The following is a 20,465-nucleotide window of genomic DNA, read 5'->3' as shown; positions in this document are numbered from 1 at the left end:
TCAGGAGAAGTGAGGGAAACCGGGTCCCTTACGTTCTAGCGCTCCACATCCCTGCAGGATCCAGATGACACCCGTGTGACATCCAGCAGGAGAACTGCACGTGCTCCCACAGCCTGTGTATAAAAGCTTTACTTTAAATAGGTCCTGTCACTGGTTACACCCTGCTCTATATTTACTTTAGAGACAGCAGGCTAGAGAGGGTACACCAATCTTGTATTTCCCAGATATGATGGCTCTCCTGCACAGTCCCAGACAAACCTGCAAGGTTCCCTGTCCAGAGGAGGTGAGTGGCATCTCTCCTCTCCCTGAGGACAGCAAACAGAAGACTGAGCTGCCAGGCTTCTAGCAACCACACAGACAAACATGAGGACTGCTGCTTTCTGAATCAACCACAGGGTTTTTCTTAAGGCCTGCAGTTTCTAAAGTAGGTGTACAGAATCACGATAATCAAGTCTAAATCACTGAGACCACGGGGTCCAGAAAAAACATTATTGTTTTTCCAACCCACTATAAATAGAAATCATGTTTCAAACCTCTGATCACAGAGAAATGGCCATGGTTCTCCAGGTAAGCAAAAGATATAGGGAATCCAGGTGGGTATACAGCTGTGGCTCCTCTTAGGGCTTTAAGGCCAGGCATCCTCCTTGGGGCTGGAGGCAAAGGTGGCAAACTTTTCAAAGCACTTCCCTCTCCCCAGCAGCAACACCTCAGTCTTTCCTGGATTGAGCTTCTATCGACCGCTCTTCATCCAGCTGTTGACTTTGGCCAGATTGCTAGCAAGGTTTTTTTGTGTTTGCATAAAGGAAACGCAGAGCCAAGTGCCACAGGAGTATTACTGGTCTTTCATCCAGCCTGCCTCACCCTCTCCCCAGCCAAAGCCTGACTGGCCATAGCAGGGTGGATGGGCTGAGGCACTGTGGAGAGACTGAATCCTGGACAGTGTGGTCAGCAGGGAGGGGTGCTAACCCCAAGACAAGGCAAGGGTTGGCCAGATGAGGCTTGGATAATTACTCCTTCAGTTGGAAACAAATCTGCACCCTGCTGAGCATCAGGGAGAGACGATAGAGTCCCTAAAAACCTAGGGAAAGTCCCAGGAGGGCAATGACAGAGTAGAGTAGCACTGGCCAAAACAAAACTAAAGATAAGAGACCCTCAGAGAAGGAACCATCCACCCAGAGCCCAGGAACCCCCATCCCAGGGCCCGAGCTCAATAATTTCCACCTCTCCAACGACAACCAACCTGCTGCCTGGGACATGACAGCTGCCACTAGCCCCCTGGAGAGGCAGGGTGCTGGGAACAGGGTCCCAGGGAGGGCAGCCACTGCAGGGCTGGTAAGTCCACCCCCCAGCTCCTCCAGCAGCAGCAGCAGCCTGCACATGCAGCTCCAAGGCAAGAGGTCTCAGCCAGGACGGGGGCTGAGTCATGCTCAGCCCCTGATAACCTGCCAGGACAACAGGCAGGTTCTCCCCTGGTTTTTAAACGCCAGACAATCTACTCGGTGTCTGTCTTGTCCGCCCGCTCGTCCCTTTGGCTAGGTGCCCTCCCCATTTGGGGCCACAGGGACCAAAATCAGTGATTCACTTCCCCCTTTGTAATGTTCAGCAGTTGCTGATTTTTCCACTAAAGCATCGCAGAAGAATGGGCAGCCTAAACACCAGTGTCTGTGTCTACAGGGGGAGGGAGAAGCAGCCAGCCTTGGAAAGCAGCAAATTGACCACAGACCAGAAACTTCCCCTTTCTTGGACTCCAAACAGGTTCCTCAGCAGGCAGACGGGATTCGTGGCTCAGGCTCCAGGCCCTGGAGCACAGGAGAGGCATTGCTTAGAGAGCACTCAAGTTTATTATCAATTAGCTCACAAACATGCTGACAAGGAAGACAGCTCTGTTAGGACTCAGAGAGGAGGGGGGAAACCACACCATACAAGGCACCTGACTTCAAGCCCACCCACATTATGTCTCTAAGTCCTGGCTCAGTTTATTATTCCCATGTGGAGAAGAGATAGCTCTGAAATCTTCCCACTGTCCCTCCTGCAGCTAATTTCAGTGCTGGTTCCCCATGTGCAAGTGAGGAAGACAACAAAGCTCCGAGTCCTCTACTCACCAGAGTCTGGTGGAAGCAAGGGAAGTTCTCCTGTCCAGGAGAAGCAGCCACAAGACTCCCCCAGGCAGAAGACCTTCACAGCTAAGCCAAGCAGGACTTCATGTGTATCATGAAGGCCACAGGAATAACCATCCAGGTGCCTTCATGCCTGATTCACAGTCACCTGCAGCCAGATCTTGTGCCAGATGGGACACCAGACATAGGCAGCTGGCCTCTCAGAGGGACATCAAAGCAAATGGCAACCCTATTGCTTACCACAACAGACCTCAGCTGCCACAGTGTCCCCTCACGTGTTCACCTGCCACCTTGTAGTGCCACAGGCACAGCTCACACACTGCCAGGCCACTGGGCAAGCAGGAAGGGAATCATCCAAATCCTCCTTCCCCTGCAAGACTTCGAGAGATCCTGCGGTCAGAGGTACTACTGACAACACCCTCTGCCTCCGGCACGAAGAGCACTGCCAAAGCAGAGCTGCACAGGCAGGAACATGTGTTCTGCCCCACATAGCATGCTCAGTGCTGCTGGCATGTGCTCAGGGAGCACATGCACCCAGATGCCACCGCTACCCCACACCACGGCTAGCAAGGAGATGTCACAGAGGCCACATGGCTCTCTTTCTGGGCTATCTCCTGTGCCATCTTGCAGTGGGAACTCCAGATTCCTGCTCCACTTGGCATATGTGCCAGTGGCTGGGCAAGATTTCTCTGGATTTCTCAGTACAAACCACAGCAACAGATGTACAAGCAAAGGCACCAGGGGTCTGCCCCACGATACCACTTCCACCCTGGCCTTTTCCTCCCTCTGGCCCCCAAAAGCAGTGCTGGTGCTGTATGGCTACCTGAGCTGGCTCCTAGCCCACCATGTAGCACACTAGAACAAAGAGGGAGAAGGAGATGGGCTGTGGATGCTGTTTTTATCTGCTCAGGAGTTGCCACACATCTCACAAGTGAACCTCTACAAGCACACAGGCAGCAAGCAGGCTCTTTTTAAGCAGTCTCTGGGGGTATAATTTGCTCCTTAGCCAAAGTGGCTGCTCACACTTCTCTGCACAGCTCTCTGCTGACATTAAATGCCCTTCCCTTGCCGCACGTGCCACACGTGCCACCCGCCACTCCGCAAGCACTCTTCTTTGCTCTGGTGTATTAGGGAGTGAGCAACTGACTCCCTGGAAGTAGTCCAGCTCTCCAAGCATGGGAACAACACCTGCCCAGCCCAGCAAAGCTGCAGAAACATGCCCTGCACAAGGGCAACGGCACCAGCCTGTCACCAGGAGCAGCAGATTGCACTCCTGGTGGGATCCATCAGCCCTTACTGCTGACCCATAAGATGCCTAGAACTGTGACCTCCAAATGCCCAGCGTGATGAGCTGTTTGCAATCTGCCTGTTTCCAGCACCAAAGCGTGGGCCAATGCCTCCCAGAGAAACCAAAATGCAGCCTGCAACCACCCTGAGCTTCAAGCAGAGCCAGCAGAGGAACCAGGCCAGGCTACTGGGCCAAACCTTTCGCACTCTGTAGGCTAAAACACCAATTCAGATGGAGAGGGAGGCCAGGTGAGCTACCACCCCTCTGGCAGGACCGCCCAGGCTGGCCTGTGGCGTGTGTGGTGAGTGGCAGGGGGGACAGGTAGCTGTGCAGTCCTCTGCTCCCCAGCAAGGCCGCACGCTACTTCGGGCCGAAGCAGTGGGAAGGCTGGTCCAGTTGGCTCCCCTGCCTGCATGCAGGGGCTGGTGTGTTACCAAAAGCTGTTCACTGACACGATCACTGGGTACAGCACCGTTGCCAGATGCAATTACGAGGCCACTCTCATGCTTTGGTAGGAAGAGACCCATTCAGAAGTGTCCTAACAGCTGCCACCACGTGAAGATCTCAATTTGGGACACTGTCTTACTCAAGACATCACCCCACAGCCACAGCTTTTGCACCATTGCAGAAGATGCTGGCACATTTGGAGAGCTGGATGGTCCCCCATGCAACATGACCTCCCCACCACCACTGACCACAGTAAGGCCTCCACTGCCCCCCTCCTCTTCCCTGTGCCCCCTGACACAGCAATCAGCAGGGCCCTGCCTGGCAGGAGAAGGACCTGGATTTAGGGCAGAGGCATGCAAGAGGAGAGGACAACATATCAACCTGCCCTTGTGCCCACAAGCACACCAAGACCTCTATCCCAAAGGGCTCTCTGTCTCCACAAGACACAACAGCTGTGAGCTGAGGGTCCGACCTCTGTCTAATGAAACCTACTGCAGAGGCGTTCGCCAGAGAAAAGCTCACTGCTGGCCATGGGGAGGTCACTCCTCTCCCCCGTGTTGCAGGGAGAAAACAAGCACTCTTGAGCTTCATTTCCATCTTGTTGACTAGCAACATTCACCCCCTCCATCAGGCTGCCAGCTTCAAAGCCCTGAAAAAACACTTTAGCCTATTCATCCTCGTGCCCACACACGCTTGGGGAGTGTGGGGAGCTTCCTGACCACCCCCCCACCACCACTTCACACAGGACACAGAAGGGGCAGGCAAAGCCTCTCTCATCCCAGACGTGCGAGTGGGGTGAAGAGGTTGTGGCAGCACACAAGCACAGAGTGGAGAGATGTGTGTAGTCCTCTCATCTGGAGAAGGGGAGGCTCTTCATCTGCAGCAGGAGGTGCTGGGAAGTTGCCCACTCATCCTGGGAACACATATTTCAATCTAAAATAATGGTTGAACACCTGGCAGGATGCCTGGCCTTTGGATCCTCAGTGTATTTAGGTCTCCTCACATCTCTCCATCCCCTGCCACATACAGGATTCCCCCACCTGTACCACTCCAGCCATGAGCCCTGCCAGGGACTGGGGAACAAACACTCCAGTGATTTTATCCTGTACTCTTCTGCACTGGCTCCATCTCCAGGTGCTTAGTAGCCAGAAGTCTAGAGCTTGTCTGCTCCTGCCCATCTATGCATGATGCCTGGTTGGAAAAGCCAGTCCTTTCAGGGGTAGTGTGACCACAGATCTGTTCTCCTATGTGGTATTTGATAACCACACCAGCAGGGAGGAGCAGGTTTCATGGCATCCCTGGTGGGAAGGGCCCCAGAGCAGGCAGAAAGGCTGCACCTGCTGTGGCAGCACCTGGGCTCCAGCTCCTCAGCAAAGCAGTTACAAAACGAAGGAGAAGGCAGAGCTCCAGTGTTGTTATCAACCTGTCATTAGATCCCTGGAAGAGTTTGGACTTTGCTGCTGTAGAAAGCTCCATAGCTGAAAAATTAGCATGGCCACCCTGCCAAGGCTACAGGCAACCTAATACACCCTGTCTGCCCCCTACAGATAGCCTCAGCCTCTGAGTATGCTCCCCATCCTCCAAGGCTGGAGTTTGGCTCAGTTTTGCAGATGTGGGTCTGTTAACCATTCCACTCAGCTCCCTCCCTCCTTTTGTAGTTCTCAGGATACCTTCCAATTTGTCAAGATCTTTCCTGGCAATAGAGAGGACTTTGACTCAGTGCAGGACCCCAGGGTGTGCAGGAAAACAGTCCATGCGACTCGGGTCTTTTGTCTCCAAAGTCCCAAGCGCCGCTGGTCGTTCGTATGTGGCCACTCTGCATTACTCTCTGCTGCCTATTTTGCTGTTCACTCCTACTCTGGAAAATCTCAGCCTCTCCTTCTTCCAGGTTTCTTCCTCCCATAGAGCATTTTTTTTTCCCCCCATCAGCTGTAACAGATAATATTTTTCCAGCCTGAATCTCTTAGTTCCTGCCTATATGTTTAGTTTCTGCGTGTCCCTGAAGATACACTCCACACAAGTGAGACAAAAATGGGTTGGTGCAGAGAGCTGGGTACCAATCCCATCCAGCACCAGGCCCTCAGGGTGCTTCTGAAGAAAGGAGAGGAGAACAACATGTTTTATATGAAGACTCCTAAATCTCCCATTTCGACTGCTCCTTGTACCAACTCAGCTTCAATTCATCCCCTGTGTCCTGCCAGTACTTAGTGATTTATGGAAAACACTCGAAACCAATGAGAACAGCTTTGATTTTGCTTAAGTACCAGCTTAAACCAAATAAGGCAGCAAACGATCAGGTATGAGAAACTGCAGCATAATCCATAAGCACAAAGAGAGCTGAAAGCAAGCTGGATGACAATCCTAATTCAGGCATTAGGGGGAAAACTCTCCAGCGTTTGATCAGGCTGCCTTAGCCTTCTTCTAACATCTTTCCTTTTTATACAACTGCTGTATAAATTGTATTGTCATAAATGTCCCAAATGATATACGTGCAGTATATAAAATAGGCTATAAAGTGGATTTGCTGTACTACCTCACCTACCACATGTACAATGCATTTGCCTTGCGCCCTGCTCTCTCACATGTAGCCTCAGACTAAGCTGACAGTAGCAGCATTTTTCTTTCAGTGAGAAGGAAAAGTGCATGTGAACAATCTCTCCCAAATCCTAGAGGCTGGATTAAGCTATAGGGATGGCTCCCAAGGAGGTGCAGAAGAACCAGGTCTAATGTAAAGACCATATTTGGAGTTTAAAAGGAGCCTGAAAAGCCAGCTATCCTCCTGCTGCTCTGAAGCGTATGCAACCCCCTAGAAAGTAAATACATAAAACACATAAACCAGAATGGTGCTGACAGCTTTAAAACACTAGAAAGTAGAGTAACTGTATCTGGTGCCAGGCTAGAGAAGGTAGATCATGCAATTTAAAAATAGAAGTATTTTTATATCAGAAAAATTACATTTATGCTCCTCTTGGGTAGCTTGAGTTTTCCCTTCAGGCTTCCCAGCCACCTTGCCAAGGGCTTTCAACTATGTCAAAGCAGGAGAGGGGCCGAAATCTGGAGCTTATGGAGATCTCATTGCCCTGAGTGGAATCTCTTTTCACATATTCTCACATGGACTGGCACTGGCTTTTTAGTTTCAATGTTTTTTACAAGCTCTCAGGTATCTACAGAAGTTGGCTCTGGATCAAGGAACGTAAATGCTTGGCCACCTTGTGAAAAGTGTATTGCCAAAGGGAAGCACCTTAGAAAGATGCAATTAGGGTTTATCTGCTGGGAAAATATGCATAAACACGCTGCAGTGGTAGAAGGCAAGGTTGGCACTGGTGTTTTACCCCAGGAATTCAACATCACATGCTGTGGATCTCCTGGGTTGGTCTCATCCCAAGAAAGGTAGAAAACCTGCCACAGTCCATGCCATGGGAATGCACTTACACAGTGGGGCTTCTCAGCCAAGGTCAGCTTTTATTTTCTCTCCTGTTTGGGTATTAATAAGCTGTAACCCTCATAACTGTAAAGTGAGCAGCAGTCATAAGTGAGCAGAAGAGCAGAAGGTGTGTGATCAGGAGGTGCATGGCTATTACAAGCCTAGCACTACACGTAATGTGGACAGTCCTGGACACACACTTGACTGCAACCCAAGTAAGGCAGTAAGAAAGCTCCCCTTTTCCCCATAAACGTGGAAAGTTCAAAGCTGGCAAGACAGAAAGCTCCAGATCCTGCTTTAACAATTAAGACAAATCTGTCTCTGCTTGGAGCAGCATCTTTAAAAAGCAAGTGATCTTGCAGTGAGCTTGCTTTTTTTACCTGCTGCTTCTCAATGACAGCAAGCTAATCAAGATGGTTTTGCCAAGCCACAGTTCTCAATGTCATGTTTCAAGTGGTCACCCCAGAGTGGATAGTTTCACACCCACCCCTGGGCTCTGCTCTCCTTTGCAAAGGACCATGATACCAGACCTGTCCACCAGAACAGGAGCTGGTTTCAGCCAATTTTCAAGAGGAGGGAAACATACTTTCTCTATTCAGCAACCCCTGCCACACACCCAAGATCCTGCCTTCTGCAAGCTCCCTGCTGTTCTCATCATCCGTGCTTCCAGGAGAGGGAATAGAGATTTTGGCAGAGCCTCCCTGCTGGCATCAGGTTCCCAGTGTCCCCGGGCCAGGAGCACTTGCCACAACTCCTCAAGGGCTGCATATAGCCTTTCCTCTCATCAGGAAGGGAGGAGATAGCTCCTCCAGAGTGTTGGAGAGGAGGCTCTGAGATCAGGAACCAGTGAGGTGGGCATGTTGCAACTCGGCCTTCTTCCTTTTCCATCCTGAAAACACCAGGCAACTCCCAGCAACTGCCTTGCCTAAACAGAGCCCTCTCAGCGGAAGCTCCCTGCCCTGAAGGGCTTAACTGCATTAAGCTGTCTGCACAGTGTCTCAGCACCTTATACCACAGCTATGTCCTTTTCCCTTTGCCTGGCTTGCTGGGAAAATGCTTTGCAGGTCCCAGCCATCTCTTCTTTTCCGTGAGGAGGAAAGGATGCCTTGCTTCCCAGGCAGCCCTCATCCAGCACTCACATCCCATCCTCGTGGAGATGCTGATTAGATTTAAGTTTGGCACTCACGTGGGAAGGACCTTCATGGGTGGCAGCGGCAGGACCTTCCTCGCACGCTGCCCCGAGTCAAGAGGCAGCTGCCCGTCCATCCTGACAGCCAGGGGCAGGGGGGCAAGCCCTTTCCACTCCCTGCTAAACAAACAGGAATTCTGCTGATACTCCAGCCTTAGGAAAACAAAGCTGTTTCCAGTTAGCTCGGCTTCTGGGCTGAGGTGCAGCTCCACCCGCGCAATCATCCGCCGGAGCTTTTGCTTCTCCGGGCAGAGATTCAGGCTGAGATCAAGAGGAGGGAGGATTTGCAGCTAGGCCATGCTGGGAAGGTCTCTAACACCCCCAGGATTTTGCTCTCCAGAGCACTGCCTGTTCCAAGCAGCACAGCACCGGGGCCTCCCAGCTTCTGCAGCAGCTAGCAAGTCCCCACAAGGCTCCCCCAATGCCCAGCTCTAAACCTCTGCTGAGCCACAGCCTGCTGAAGGGACTTGAGAAGTGGTACTCATCGCTCAACCTGTGTTTTAAGCCATGTCCCCTGGGCAAGTGCTGAGCTCAGATGAGGCTGGATATGTCTCCTCCTTTAGTCCTAATCATAGAACCATTCTATGATGACACGGCTAGGATAAGGGCAGCTCTGGGTTTACTTTGCTGACACCAGAACTGGTGATGCTCAGGCTTTCAACCCTTAAATTACAGGTTTTAGGGGCCTGGAACATCTTCCCTATGAGGATAGGCTGAGGAAGTTGGGACTCTTCAGCCTTGAGAAGAGAAGACTAAGGGGGGACCTAATTAAAGTTTATAATTATCTGAAGCATGGGATGCAGGGGGAATCAGCCAGCCCCTTTTCAGTGTCTGTGGGGATAGGACAAGGGGCAATGGCTGCAAGTTGGAGCACAGGGAGTTCCACACCAACATGGGGAAGAACTTTTTCACAGTGAGGGTGACAGAGCCCTGGAACAGGCTGCCCAGGGAGGTGGTGGAGTCTCCTTCTCTGGAGATATTCAAGACCCGTCTGGACGCCTATCTCAGTGATATTTCTTAGGGAGCTGCTCTGGCAGGGGGGTTGGACCCGATGATCTCTTGAGGCCCCTTCCAACCCCTACAATTCTAAATAAAAATAAATAAAATAAGACATCACTTCTGCTTCCAGGCATGAACACTGGAGAGCCTGAGCACAGGTCAGAAGTGGCGATGAAAACAAGCTGCCTCATCATGCTTTTCCCAAGGCTCTATAGGCTCCTCCAGGCTCCCAAAGATTTCCCTGCCTCCAGAGCAGGCTACTCTCCACAGCGAAGTGGCAGTCATCTTAAGCAGCGAGTCCAGCTAGTTGAGGATAATCAACCCCTTCTCTGCTTAGTCAGCAGGTCTCTGGGGAGGATTAATGGGGTTTTGCATGCTTATATGGCTTCTAATACAGCATTGTTCTAGTGGGTGACTTCAGAGCTTCTAATTGCTACCTCTGCACAAACAAACATAAATAAAGCCAATATACACACAAATAAACTCAAGGAGAGAGCAAACTCACTCATGTGAGGAATGATTTTCCCGTCTTGGCACAGTAAGATGAAGCTTAGAGCTTTGAAAGCTCCAACTCTTGCTCAACTCCTCCTTGTTCGCTAACAAGCAACGTGACTGTGCACGGTGGCTGGGGACTGGTGACTTGTCCTGGATCTCATAGTCTTCTCACAGCCACTGACCTGGAACCACCAGTGATCTCTGTCCACTGAAAAACCTAAGACCTTCTTCCTCATCAACAAATCAGACAAGCAAGCCAGCTGCTGTAGGAACATGGTGGGCTCGCTCACTAGAAAAAGTCAGTGTCCCACCAGCACAACCCATTCTTATCTGTTAGGAGACCAAGGTCTGGAAAAAACAACCTGTTTCTCTCTCCTCTTGACAGTAAACTGAACTTCAGTGAAGGGGACCTTGAGTCTGCAGTGCCTAAGAACCTATCCTAGTACTTGCATATATAAGAATATATAGAATATATTCTTATATATATTATATTAGAATATATTATATAAGAATAAGGGCAATATGCTGCTTCTACAGCCCGGTCATATGGAGAAAGCCTGACACTGATGCACAGGAATTACAATACTGGTAGCACAGAACTAGATGATGCTGTAACTGCAGAAGCAGGCTCCAAGTTCAGACAAGACTGAGAGCATGGTTTCATAAGGAAAAATGACCAACATAACAACCAGCTTCCACCAAAAGGAGTGTCCACACGTTTCCTCCCCTGTACAATGCCAGCCTTGCTACTCTGTCCAGTCCTTCTGGTCCTCATGTACTCTTTCAATAAGTCAATTTAGGCCACTGAAGTGGCAGAAAAATAGCCTTCATTTTTCTGCAAGAGTTTGTTGTTGAGTGGGCACCAATGCCAGTGCAAAGGAAGCAGTGGGAGGGCACAGCCAGGCGTAGCAGCAAAGCAGCAAGCCTTTGGGCTGCATGCACTCATTCTTACAGGCTCCACAGCTAGCCCAGAAGCTGGCAGGCTGAAGGAAACAATCAAAACCATTTGGGAAACAACCCATCTAACAGCAGCAAGACTTTTAGGTCATGCCAGTTGTCTGCCATATGTTATATGGTCCACAGACAAAACCCAAGCAGCCAAAATATATGGGAAAACACCGAGGGGCTGAAGTGAGGTGTTTCCATGTAGACTGATGCCAGGGTGCAGGCAGCCCCACACCTGCCTGCAGAGCACTGTCATGCACTCCCCAGGAAGGAAAGGCACAGCACATGTCCAGGAGGCAGCCAGCAGTGGCTGTGTCCCTGGGGTCCTACAGCACAGCACGTGTCCAGGAGGCAGCCAGCAGTGGCTGTGTCCCTGGGGTCCTACCTTTGGCCATCATGAAGGATGAACGTTAAATACTCACACAGCCTCGTTGGGGAGGGAAGGAGGAGAGGCATGGCATGGTCCTTAATGGAGTCCTGTTTCCTTGGGACAGTGCCAGAGGATTTAAGGTACGGCAGGCAGCTGGGCATTCAGCAAGCCCAGCTCAGCAATCGCCAGACGCTGTGTCTGACTGCCTGGCCAGGAATGCTCTGCCGATGCCTGCGCGGCCCCCTGTCCTCTGCACAGAGCCTGAGGTCATGTTCTTTACTGGGAAAAGCCTTCAACAGGTGCTCTATCTCCAAGGGCACTGCTCTCCCTCCCCTCCAGTCCTTGTGCATAGAGCAGTGGCATGGAGGGGTAGGAGGAGGTCAGTGCTGGGGGTAAACTTGTGAGCAGTGACCAGGACTGCAGACACGTGTGAGGGCTGCGTGCTCGCTCAGGCACCGAGCCTCTCTGGGGGTGGCAATGACAGGGGCTTGGACACCTCTCCCTGTCAGCATCACCTCTGCCTTGCCTGGATTTGGTTCCCATCAGGCAGCCTTTTATTTGGGGACTGAGGTATGCCAGCTTCAGTGAATTGCTTCGTGTCAGTCAATTCCTCTTCAGTCATTTGAGCCACTCCAAAACTGTAGATGGCTGAGAGTGTCTAGAAACGTCTCCCACCATGTGTTGCCTTTGTTTCAGAAGAGACAGAAAGGCAGCAGAAAGTGCTAAAAACCCTGCAGAAATACAGAGTACCAAAGGGCAACATGCCCTCTCCTTGGGCAGCTCTAAGTGATGCTGACAGAACAAGTCAAAACAACTTAGAGAAGAAAGGAGAAAGTGAAGTTAACTCCTGATTAGGCACCTGTAATTTGCTGTCATTTCTGCTCACCTAGGACTGAGGGACTTCTGCTAGAAGCCACATGCAAATTCTCTGCTGTGGTGGCTACCAACCAGCCTTGCTGGCCCAGCAAGAACAACACTAGGGGTGGAGCAGTGCAATCCTTTGCTCCCATGTCCATGGACTTTACAGAAAAGCAAAAGTGATTTAAAAAAACCCAAACAAACATGAGGTTTTGTATGTTGAGCAGACACAATTCCCGCTTTTCCATCCTTACTGAGCAGCCAGCACCACAGAGGTGCTAGTCAGGGAAAGGTGCCTTTCCCACTTTACTGCCTCCTACAACAGAAAACCCATAGCTCCAGAGGGACTTCACAAAACACATCATGTGGAGGAGTTGGAGCTTTGGCTCAGGAGCACATCAGTGCTGACCTGAGGCAGGTGGGCTGAAGCTGAAAGCTCTTCCTCACCCAAAAAGGACTGGATAATGCCACAGTTGTCACTCTGAGCTTAACACGCTCGTCACAGAGTCTCTCCTGCAGGGACCTCTGTGAGCTCTAGCAGCTGCATATTGGCTGCCATACCCAATATATAGGCACCTGCCTAGGTACCAAATAGACCCACACCACAGCAGGGTGACACAGAAGTATAGAACAAATGGCTCAGTAATGGCTAGGGTCTGCCAGGAGACATCTCCAAGTGTCATCACTTTGCTCTCATACCAGCATTTAATAGCACATCTCCTCTGCCAGGTACCCTCCCTGTGGATACTACCTGGACATACTGCTGTAAACACATCCTCTTGGGAAAGAGATTTAACTTCCCCTCCACTGTCCACTCTGCTGCTACTGCACATTGACTGGACAAAAGCAAACTGCTGAGCTCCACAGTCCTCCTTCACCGTGGGACAGCCACTAGCCTGTCCCATTCCTGCATGTGCCTGAAGACCGTGACACAGCCCTAGGGCCAAATCAAGTCCTTTGGAGGGACAGCAGGGCCCAAACCCCTTCCACCAGCTCCCACAGCCCAGGCAGGAGCCTCCTCTAGAACCTGAGCTGCCCAGTCTTACGAAGCAGAAGCTGTGGTCCCATGGAGCATGGTGGGCCTGTGGGCCAGAACTGGGTTTGACTTACCCAGCTGGGACGTGCCGCGGGATGGGCGCCTGAGGCCCTCGCAGGGAGGTGTCCCGCCCCGCTGTGCTGGTCCTTCTCCGGAGGGAGCTTGCTGGGGGCTGGAAGGCAGCAGCAAGGGCACCGGGCGGGTGGTACTCCTGCTCGGGAACCACTTCTTCACAGCGGGAGCCCTGGAAGCCTGAGCGACAGGTACAGACCTGGGGACGGCTGCAGGAGCCCTTGTTCTGGCACGGTGGGTCACAGACAGCTGGGGAGACACAGGAAGGTGGTTAGTGGACAGGGGGTTTCCTGGCAGAGTGCTTAGCATCATGGTGGGCCACTACAACCAGAGTGGCCCCATCTCTTCTCTGCAGGCCTTCAAAGTCTCAGTGGTACTGTGGCCATGGGGTCCTAACACAAGGTCACTACCATCAGAGACTTGTTTCTCTTCCCACTTCTTCCCACTGGTCTCTACAGAGCTCTCCTCCAGCCACGCTCACTTCAGAAAGCTCAAACATGAGCAGCATGGTCTGCAGAGAGCACTACAGCCTCCAACAGTGCCCACAGCTCTCCAAGCTCTCCTCAGTCCCAGAGCAACAGGAGACAGTGACTGCCGGACAAGAAGACAGGCAACCAAGCACTATCACAGCCTCTTGGGAGTGGCTTGCATGGTACCTTCTTGCTTTAGTTCATTTTGGGCTCTGATTTGCATGTTCCCCCCCCACAGCTTTCCCCCCCCAGCTGATTTTGGAGTCACTGCACTCAAATTCCTCTGCAGCTACGGGGACTTACAGTTCATTAACTTCATGCCTAAATCACCCTCTGAGCCTGTGTGTGTTCCTAATTACAGCACATCAGCTTCAGTTTGCACCCTGGGAGGAAAGTGCTATTAATTATATGCTGGACCCTAACACTTCCCAAGTCAACAGATGCCAAATTGGGTTTATAGCCCAGACAGCCAGAGTCAGGAAACCACAGCTTGGTCGGGTTGGACTGGGCTCATCGTTCTGAGCAAAAGTAATTGAAAAGGCACTGGAAGTCAGTGTCCTTCCTCAAAGAAGGAAAGTGCTGGCTGGCCAAAGAGTAAGGAAGCCTTGTCAGACAACACAAGGTAGGTATAAGCTCCAGCTGCATGGAAACCCTGTGGATGGGCTGAAACATGCAGACACTGCTTCTGCTGAGGGGCCCTTTCCCAGGACTGCCCCAGAGAAGGCTGCAGGAGACATCCCACCACCTTCACATGCAGCTGCTGGGGTTTCATAAGCATGTATCCCTCCCTCTCTGGCTGTGCTCCATCTCTGTGAGATCCAAGCACACCTGAGAGAAACACTGCTTCTGGGCAACAAACATAGAGAGAGCTCTAGCCTCGTGCCATCCACACATCATCCTGCTGTTGCCATGTGAGGAGAGTCCTTGTACAGGCTCTGAAGTCCTTTCACAGCAGTGTAGCTCCCACAACCCTTCCCTCACCACAAAATTGGACTGCCATCAGCTTTTCCCAACTACATCAGGGATACATTGGCTGGAATTAGTGAGTGCAGAGAAGGGCAACCAGGCTGGGGAAATGGAGGGCAAATCCTATAAGGAGCGGCTGAGGGAGCTGGGGATGTTCAGCCTGGAGAAGAGGAGGCTGAGGGGAGACCTTATCACCACCTACAACTACCTGAAGGGAGGTTGTAGAGAGGTGGGTGTTGGTCTCTTCAGCCAGGTGACAGGAGATGGGACAAGGGGAAATGGCATGAAGCTGCCCCAGGGCAGGGACAGATTGGATATTAGACAAAAATCTTTTACTGAAAGAGTTGTCAGGGCCTGGAACAGGCTGCCCAGGGAGGGGCTGAGTCACCTTCCCTGGATGTGTTCAAAAAAAGGGTAGATGAGGTACTTAGGGATATGGTTAGCTTAGGATGGGGGTGGTTGGACTTGATCTTCAAAGGTCTTTTCCAACCCTGTGATTCTGTGAACGCTTTGTTCAACCTTTATTACCACGTTAACACTCAGGAAGAGAGAGAGATCTCAAGGGAAGGGAGATCCCAAGTCACATACAGTGGTATAGGTTAAAGCCAGGGGGGTTGATGAAATCCCCCAGTAAAATAAATCAGCCACCACTGCAGACTCTGGAACAGAGACAAGGTCCTAGTCAGGCAGGAATTAACCGTCTCTGGGAAGTCTGGCACTCCAAAAGTTGCTGTAATTTATAATATAAAACTCAGCTGTGATTGGAATAGGCTGCCAGTCCCTAGTGTTATCTCCCTGTGAATGCCTGTTTGAACACAGGCCACCAGACCAGGAAACCTGCCACTGAAAACAACCACTCCTCGTGCTGAAATACCGCAGAGCCGCGACCTGGGATCACAGTGGTTCTCACAACCTGTCCCACTAACAATGTTCACAGTCAACGTTACACTGTGACCCTCAGCAGGAAAACAGTGATAAGCAACCAGGCACTCTAAGACCACCCCCCCTAAGGCAGCTGATGGAGAGCAGAGGAGAAGGGAATGGGGTTAGTCTTCTGCTCCCTTCACGCTGGATGGGTGAGGAGCTGCCCTAGCTGAAATATTCCAGTTCTAGGGTTAATCCCCTACCCAGTTGCCTTTGCAGACTCAGGAATAACTTGAAAGGGCTTTAAAAAGTTGCTGGTTTTTCACTCAGACCAGCTACACAATGTAAGGAGAGCAGATCCTTCGGCTGAAGTAATAATGCCAGTGCCAAGTGTGGGAAATCACGAGTCAGGGCACCAACACCAGAGCACTGGCAGAAGAAACAAGGTGGTTAAAAATAGATGGAGAGATTTGGAATCTTTCTTTTTGCTTCCTGGTTTCTGACTCATGGGGTTACTCTGAGATGTCTCTTCCCAGCTGTGGGGGCTATACACAGTTTCTGTTAAGACAGCAGCCACTCATTCCTTCTCCCTGTGGTCTCATATAATGACCTGCTCCACAAGCTGGGGCTTCAGGGAAAGCAGAAAAGGTCATCTCAAAACTCTTAATGAAAAGATGAGACTGGATGTCTGCTGAAATATCATTGGTAGCAATGCTGGTTTCTTCAAGAGCATCTAGCAGTGCCCTCACAGATCAAGTCTGGTGCTGTCTGGTCTTCATTGTGTGAGGTAAGACCTCCCTGCTAGCTCACATGGCAGGGATGGCTGTGGCATGACTTTGACCACCCACCTAGGCCAGGAAGGACCCTCAGAGGGGAAGCTCACTGAGGTCCCATCGCTTTGCAGGCACACTTGGCCCAGGACTGAGCAATGACATTGCAAGGTGACATTGAATTACTGTGTCCCTGCTGCTCTGCACATGCTGTAGGTCTAGGAGGAGTAGATCTTCACTGGAAGCAGCTTCTGCTCAGCCCCATTTAAATATGGGGGGACCTGTTCATCCAGCTAGGCATCCACAGGAAAACTGGGAAGATCCTGAAGGACTTATACCACTGGGGTGATTTAGTCCACTTTCTCATGGAGAAGGTTGTGTATTGATGCAGAGTGATAAGTCATCTCAGTTCTAACTTAAAGCTCTGATGGTGTTAGCAGAGCCAGAAGGGATGGACAATTCGATACACATGAGCAGTGTGCAGGCTCCCTGCAGACAGGGAGATCAACCCTGGAATAACAGACAGGGAAAACAGCACTTCAATGAAAAACAGGCTGTGCTCAAAAAAACCTTACAGGCACTGTACAGAAGAGATAGGAAAGGAGAGAGCATGTGAATGTCATCTCCAGCCTGCAGATGCAGAAAAGCCCCAGGTGCAAGTGTGACTGTCTGCAGACATGCTGTGAGACCACAACAGAGCCAGCAACTCCTCCTGGAATCCCTGCACCTTCATCTGCTATCTTAACTGTGCGACCATCTATCTGTATGAGACTAGAAAGGGCATGAATTTATTTAGTCCTTCCCAACATGCTGATTAAAAATGGGTTTTTTTAACCTTTCAAATCCCCACGTTGAAAGAAAAAAAGGTCACCCTACATTACCAGCCCAGCCCAGGCTGGGCAGCAGCAGAAAACCACAGTAAATAATGTGGATGAAAGTGGAGGCTGATGAACTAACATTGGGAGGCTGAGCAAGAGCATTTCCCTGCTCTGAAGCAGAGCAGAAGGATGATGAGCTAACGAGTACCAATTAAATTATTGGCAAGTGCACACAGCAGCCCCTGAAGTGTGGGAGTGCAAGGGGTCTTCTGGCCAGATTGTGCCTACAGGATGCCCTCAGTGTGGTGACCCAGCAGCATGAGGGTAGGAACCAAGCCCACTGCAAGCAGGCAAGATCTTCCTCCTTAACTCCCCTAGCCCACTGCCACTTTCCCAGGAAACACTGGGTGTCCTGAAGAGAGATTTCTCCTTTTCATCCTTTCAACTCTGAAAACTCCCTGTGACCTCACTGCACTTTGGTCCTTGAAGCTGGAACAAACCAAAAGGCTAGAGAGACCTGCCCATGGCTCCAGTTCAGTCATATGCAGAGATGTTGCAAGAGAAGGTTCCTGGAGAAGCATGAGAGGAGGAGGAGGAGGAAGAAATCACCGTGCCTGGTAGGTGACAGGGAGTAAACAAAGGCAACAACCTGGCGTATCCTCTCTCCTGCACCCAGGTGCAGACCCAGCAAAACCAAGGGTCTGCCCAAGACCTGAACACCAACTTCTTCCCTGCTTCACTGCACCAAGAGGGAAGAAATGCACCTCTGGGTGCCCCACTGACTTCCCTGGTAGACCCCGTATCAAAGACCATGGGATCAGACATTAAGCAGGATTACAGAGGAGAAACCAACTGGGTCAGGGGCTGCAGCTTCCGTTGGCAGCCTTAAAAAAGCCAAACGTGCCCAGCAGCTTGAACTCCAGCAGAAATGCTGGGTAAGGGAGGTAGTAGCTGGGAACAAAATGTTTACACATCACTAGATCTCCACCTAAAACCTGTCTGAGATTTACCATCCCTGGCCAGGGGACACTTGTCATGCCCACTCACATCCTTTTAACGGATCCTTAGGATCAAGGGCCTTGCACCTGAGCAGTCACTAGATATAGACAGCCTGTGTGGCTAGGAGCCCAGATCTACTGCTCCTACCAAAATCCCTAATGAGAGAAAGATGCTGCCATGGCTGGCCCCACACTCTGTTTACAGATGCTGTCTGGCAGCACAGCACGGTCTCTACTGTTTGGCTTCTGTGGGCTGGGGAGAGGGGGAGAAGGGAGGTGTCAGCCCTTGGCCCCTTGGTCCCGACCAGCGATCCCTAATGCAATTATCCCAGTGCAGATGAAGCCCCATGAGATGCTGCAGCAAACAAAGCTGAGCCTCTTTCCCAGCTAAACATCTGGGCAGCTGCTGCCACTCGAGCAAAGGCAGATGCTCTCAGCTATTCTGGACAGGGCGGTCCCATCCAGGAAGGCTGCCTGGTGCCCTTGTGCTGCTCCCTGCCCTCCCAGCTGCCTGGGCGCTGCTTGGCAGTCCCCTGGCTTCCCTGGGACCAGGCAATCCCCCCAGGAAGGCCCATGGGTGGGCTGGGTGGTGTAACCCGTGGTTTAGGGACAGCGATTGCAACAGGGGACAGGCTGTGGTTATAGAGCTCTTAGGGATGGAGATGACAGTGCAGCTGCCTCTAGCATGCATTGTGCTGGTGCCTGTCCAAACCCCTTTGCTTTCAGTGCTGTGTCAGGGAGCCCAAAATGATCTCAGCCCCCAGGGCTGTCAGGAGGAGCAGAGAGCCTTTATTAACCCTGCTGTGGGCAGGCAGGAGGGCCCTGGCTGAGCACCCTCAGCACCCTGCCATTTTACACATCCCACGTGCTGCACCACGCTCTGGTCCCACCCATCCCAGCCAGTTTAATTGCTTTTCTTAATAGCACTCAGATCATTTGCAGTCCTGATTTCCCCTCAGCATCTGCCACGCTTGCCCACGGGAGCACAGCCCCACTGCAGGTTCCCACCTGCTGGGACTTCCACAGACCTGCCTTTGGCTCCAAGCAGGACAATGAGAGCCCCGCTGCTCGACACTCACCCATAAATGTGCCATTGCAGTGCCCTGCCCCAACATGACCCTGCTTGGGGTGGACACTAATAATGATAATAAAGTAAAGCTTTAATTATTCAGCCTGCTCAGACTTTGCCAGCAGGCGGGAAGGGCTGGCCCACAGTCTGGCAGCCGCATGGGGAGGAGAGCACTGCCTGTAGGGACCCCACCATCCCTCCCCTACTCTGGCACAGCACAGGGAACACATGTGGGGTCACAGGAGTCCTCGAGTGATTTTTAGGGGTGTGTCACAAGCCCTGCACCAGCTGGAAGTGTCATACTCACGTTTGATGCAGCGGTTTGTGCCGAGAGCTGTGGTCCATCCTGGGCAACACTGTCTGCCGCAGACATTTGGCCTAAGCAGAGAGACAAAGCAGTGTGGTTAGGAGAAGGGAAGCTGAGGTCTCTCTGCAGCCAGCACCTCTGAGTCACCCGTAAAATTATTTCCTGCAGCATCTGATATTTCCTTCCAGATGGACCAGCAGCTGAGATCAAAACCAATGGGACAAGGGCTGAGTTGTTTAAGTGCTTGGAAAAGAAACCCCCGAGGGCTGTGTGAATGCTGCAGTGTGAGCGCTCCCTCGGGGAGTATCTCCCTTCTGAACTGGCATGAGGCTGGGCTCCTGGCACGGAATAACAGATAACAACCATGGGACCACAGAAACATGGAAACACAGAAGCTCAGAGGAACCATTTCCCTCCTGGGAGCAAGTGGAGGCCAGCAGCCTGCGAGCTTTAAAGATCTCGTGGCGCTTCATGGTACCGGGGTGTGCATCGGGCCTGAATCCAGCTCGTAGCGTTTCGCCTCCGCAAGTGTCCCGAGCTGCTTGGGCAGAAGACAACGCTTCATTTTCCGCCTGACTGCTGCCTGTAGCTGGTCATTGCTCAGCCCCACCCTGAGAGGGGCTGCACGCCTGCTTGCTCTCCCTTTGCAGGCACTTTGGTCCCACGTTTGTTACCTGTCTCAGGCAGAGCTGGGGGCTCTCTAGGGCTATGAAATGTGTGGCTGCCTGGCGTGCACGGTGCCAGGAGATGCTCTAGGATGCTCACATCACTTCCACGGTGGCTAGTGCCACCACCTTGCCCCAACAGCTTTTTGACTGCCTTTGCATAAATGCCATCCTCCCCACCTCCCCTTTGTTACGTGCTTTCAGGCAGTGATCACTGCCAGCACACAGTGCTGTGCCTCCAAGAGATGCTCCACAAATGCCCAAGCAAGCAGCTCGTCCCACTTTGTCTGATCACGTC

General features: G+C 51.7%; 1 protein-coding gene across 1 annotated transcript in view; it reads right to left on the bottom strand.

Annotated features, from left to right (window-relative positions):
- The window catches only part of LTBP2 (latent transforming growth factor beta binding protein 2), a 72,113-nt gene that overhangs the window by 44,418 nt on the left and 7,230 nt on the right, over positions 1 to 20,465 (bottom strand). The window contains exons 2-3 of the mRNA XM_084262661.1: positions 19,503 to 19,573; positions 13,243 to 13,489 (exon numbers count right to left, since the gene is read on the bottom strand). Of these exons, the coding sequence (XP_084118787.1) occupies positions 13,243 to 13,489; positions 19,503 to 19,573 (318 nt within the window). The remainder of the gene's footprint in view (positions 1 to 13,242; positions 13,490 to 19,502; positions 19,574 to 20,465) is intronic.

Source organism: Gallinula chloropus, assembly GCF_964237585.1.
Source record: "Gallinula chloropus genome assembly, chromosome: 4".
In the NCBI taxonomy this organism is placed as follows: Eukaryota; Metazoa; Chordata; class Aves; order Gruiformes; family Rallidae; genus Gallinula; species Gallinula chloropus.
The sequence above is the reverse complement of the archived record's forward strand: the minus strand, read 5'-3'. Positions and strand labels throughout refer to the sequence as shown.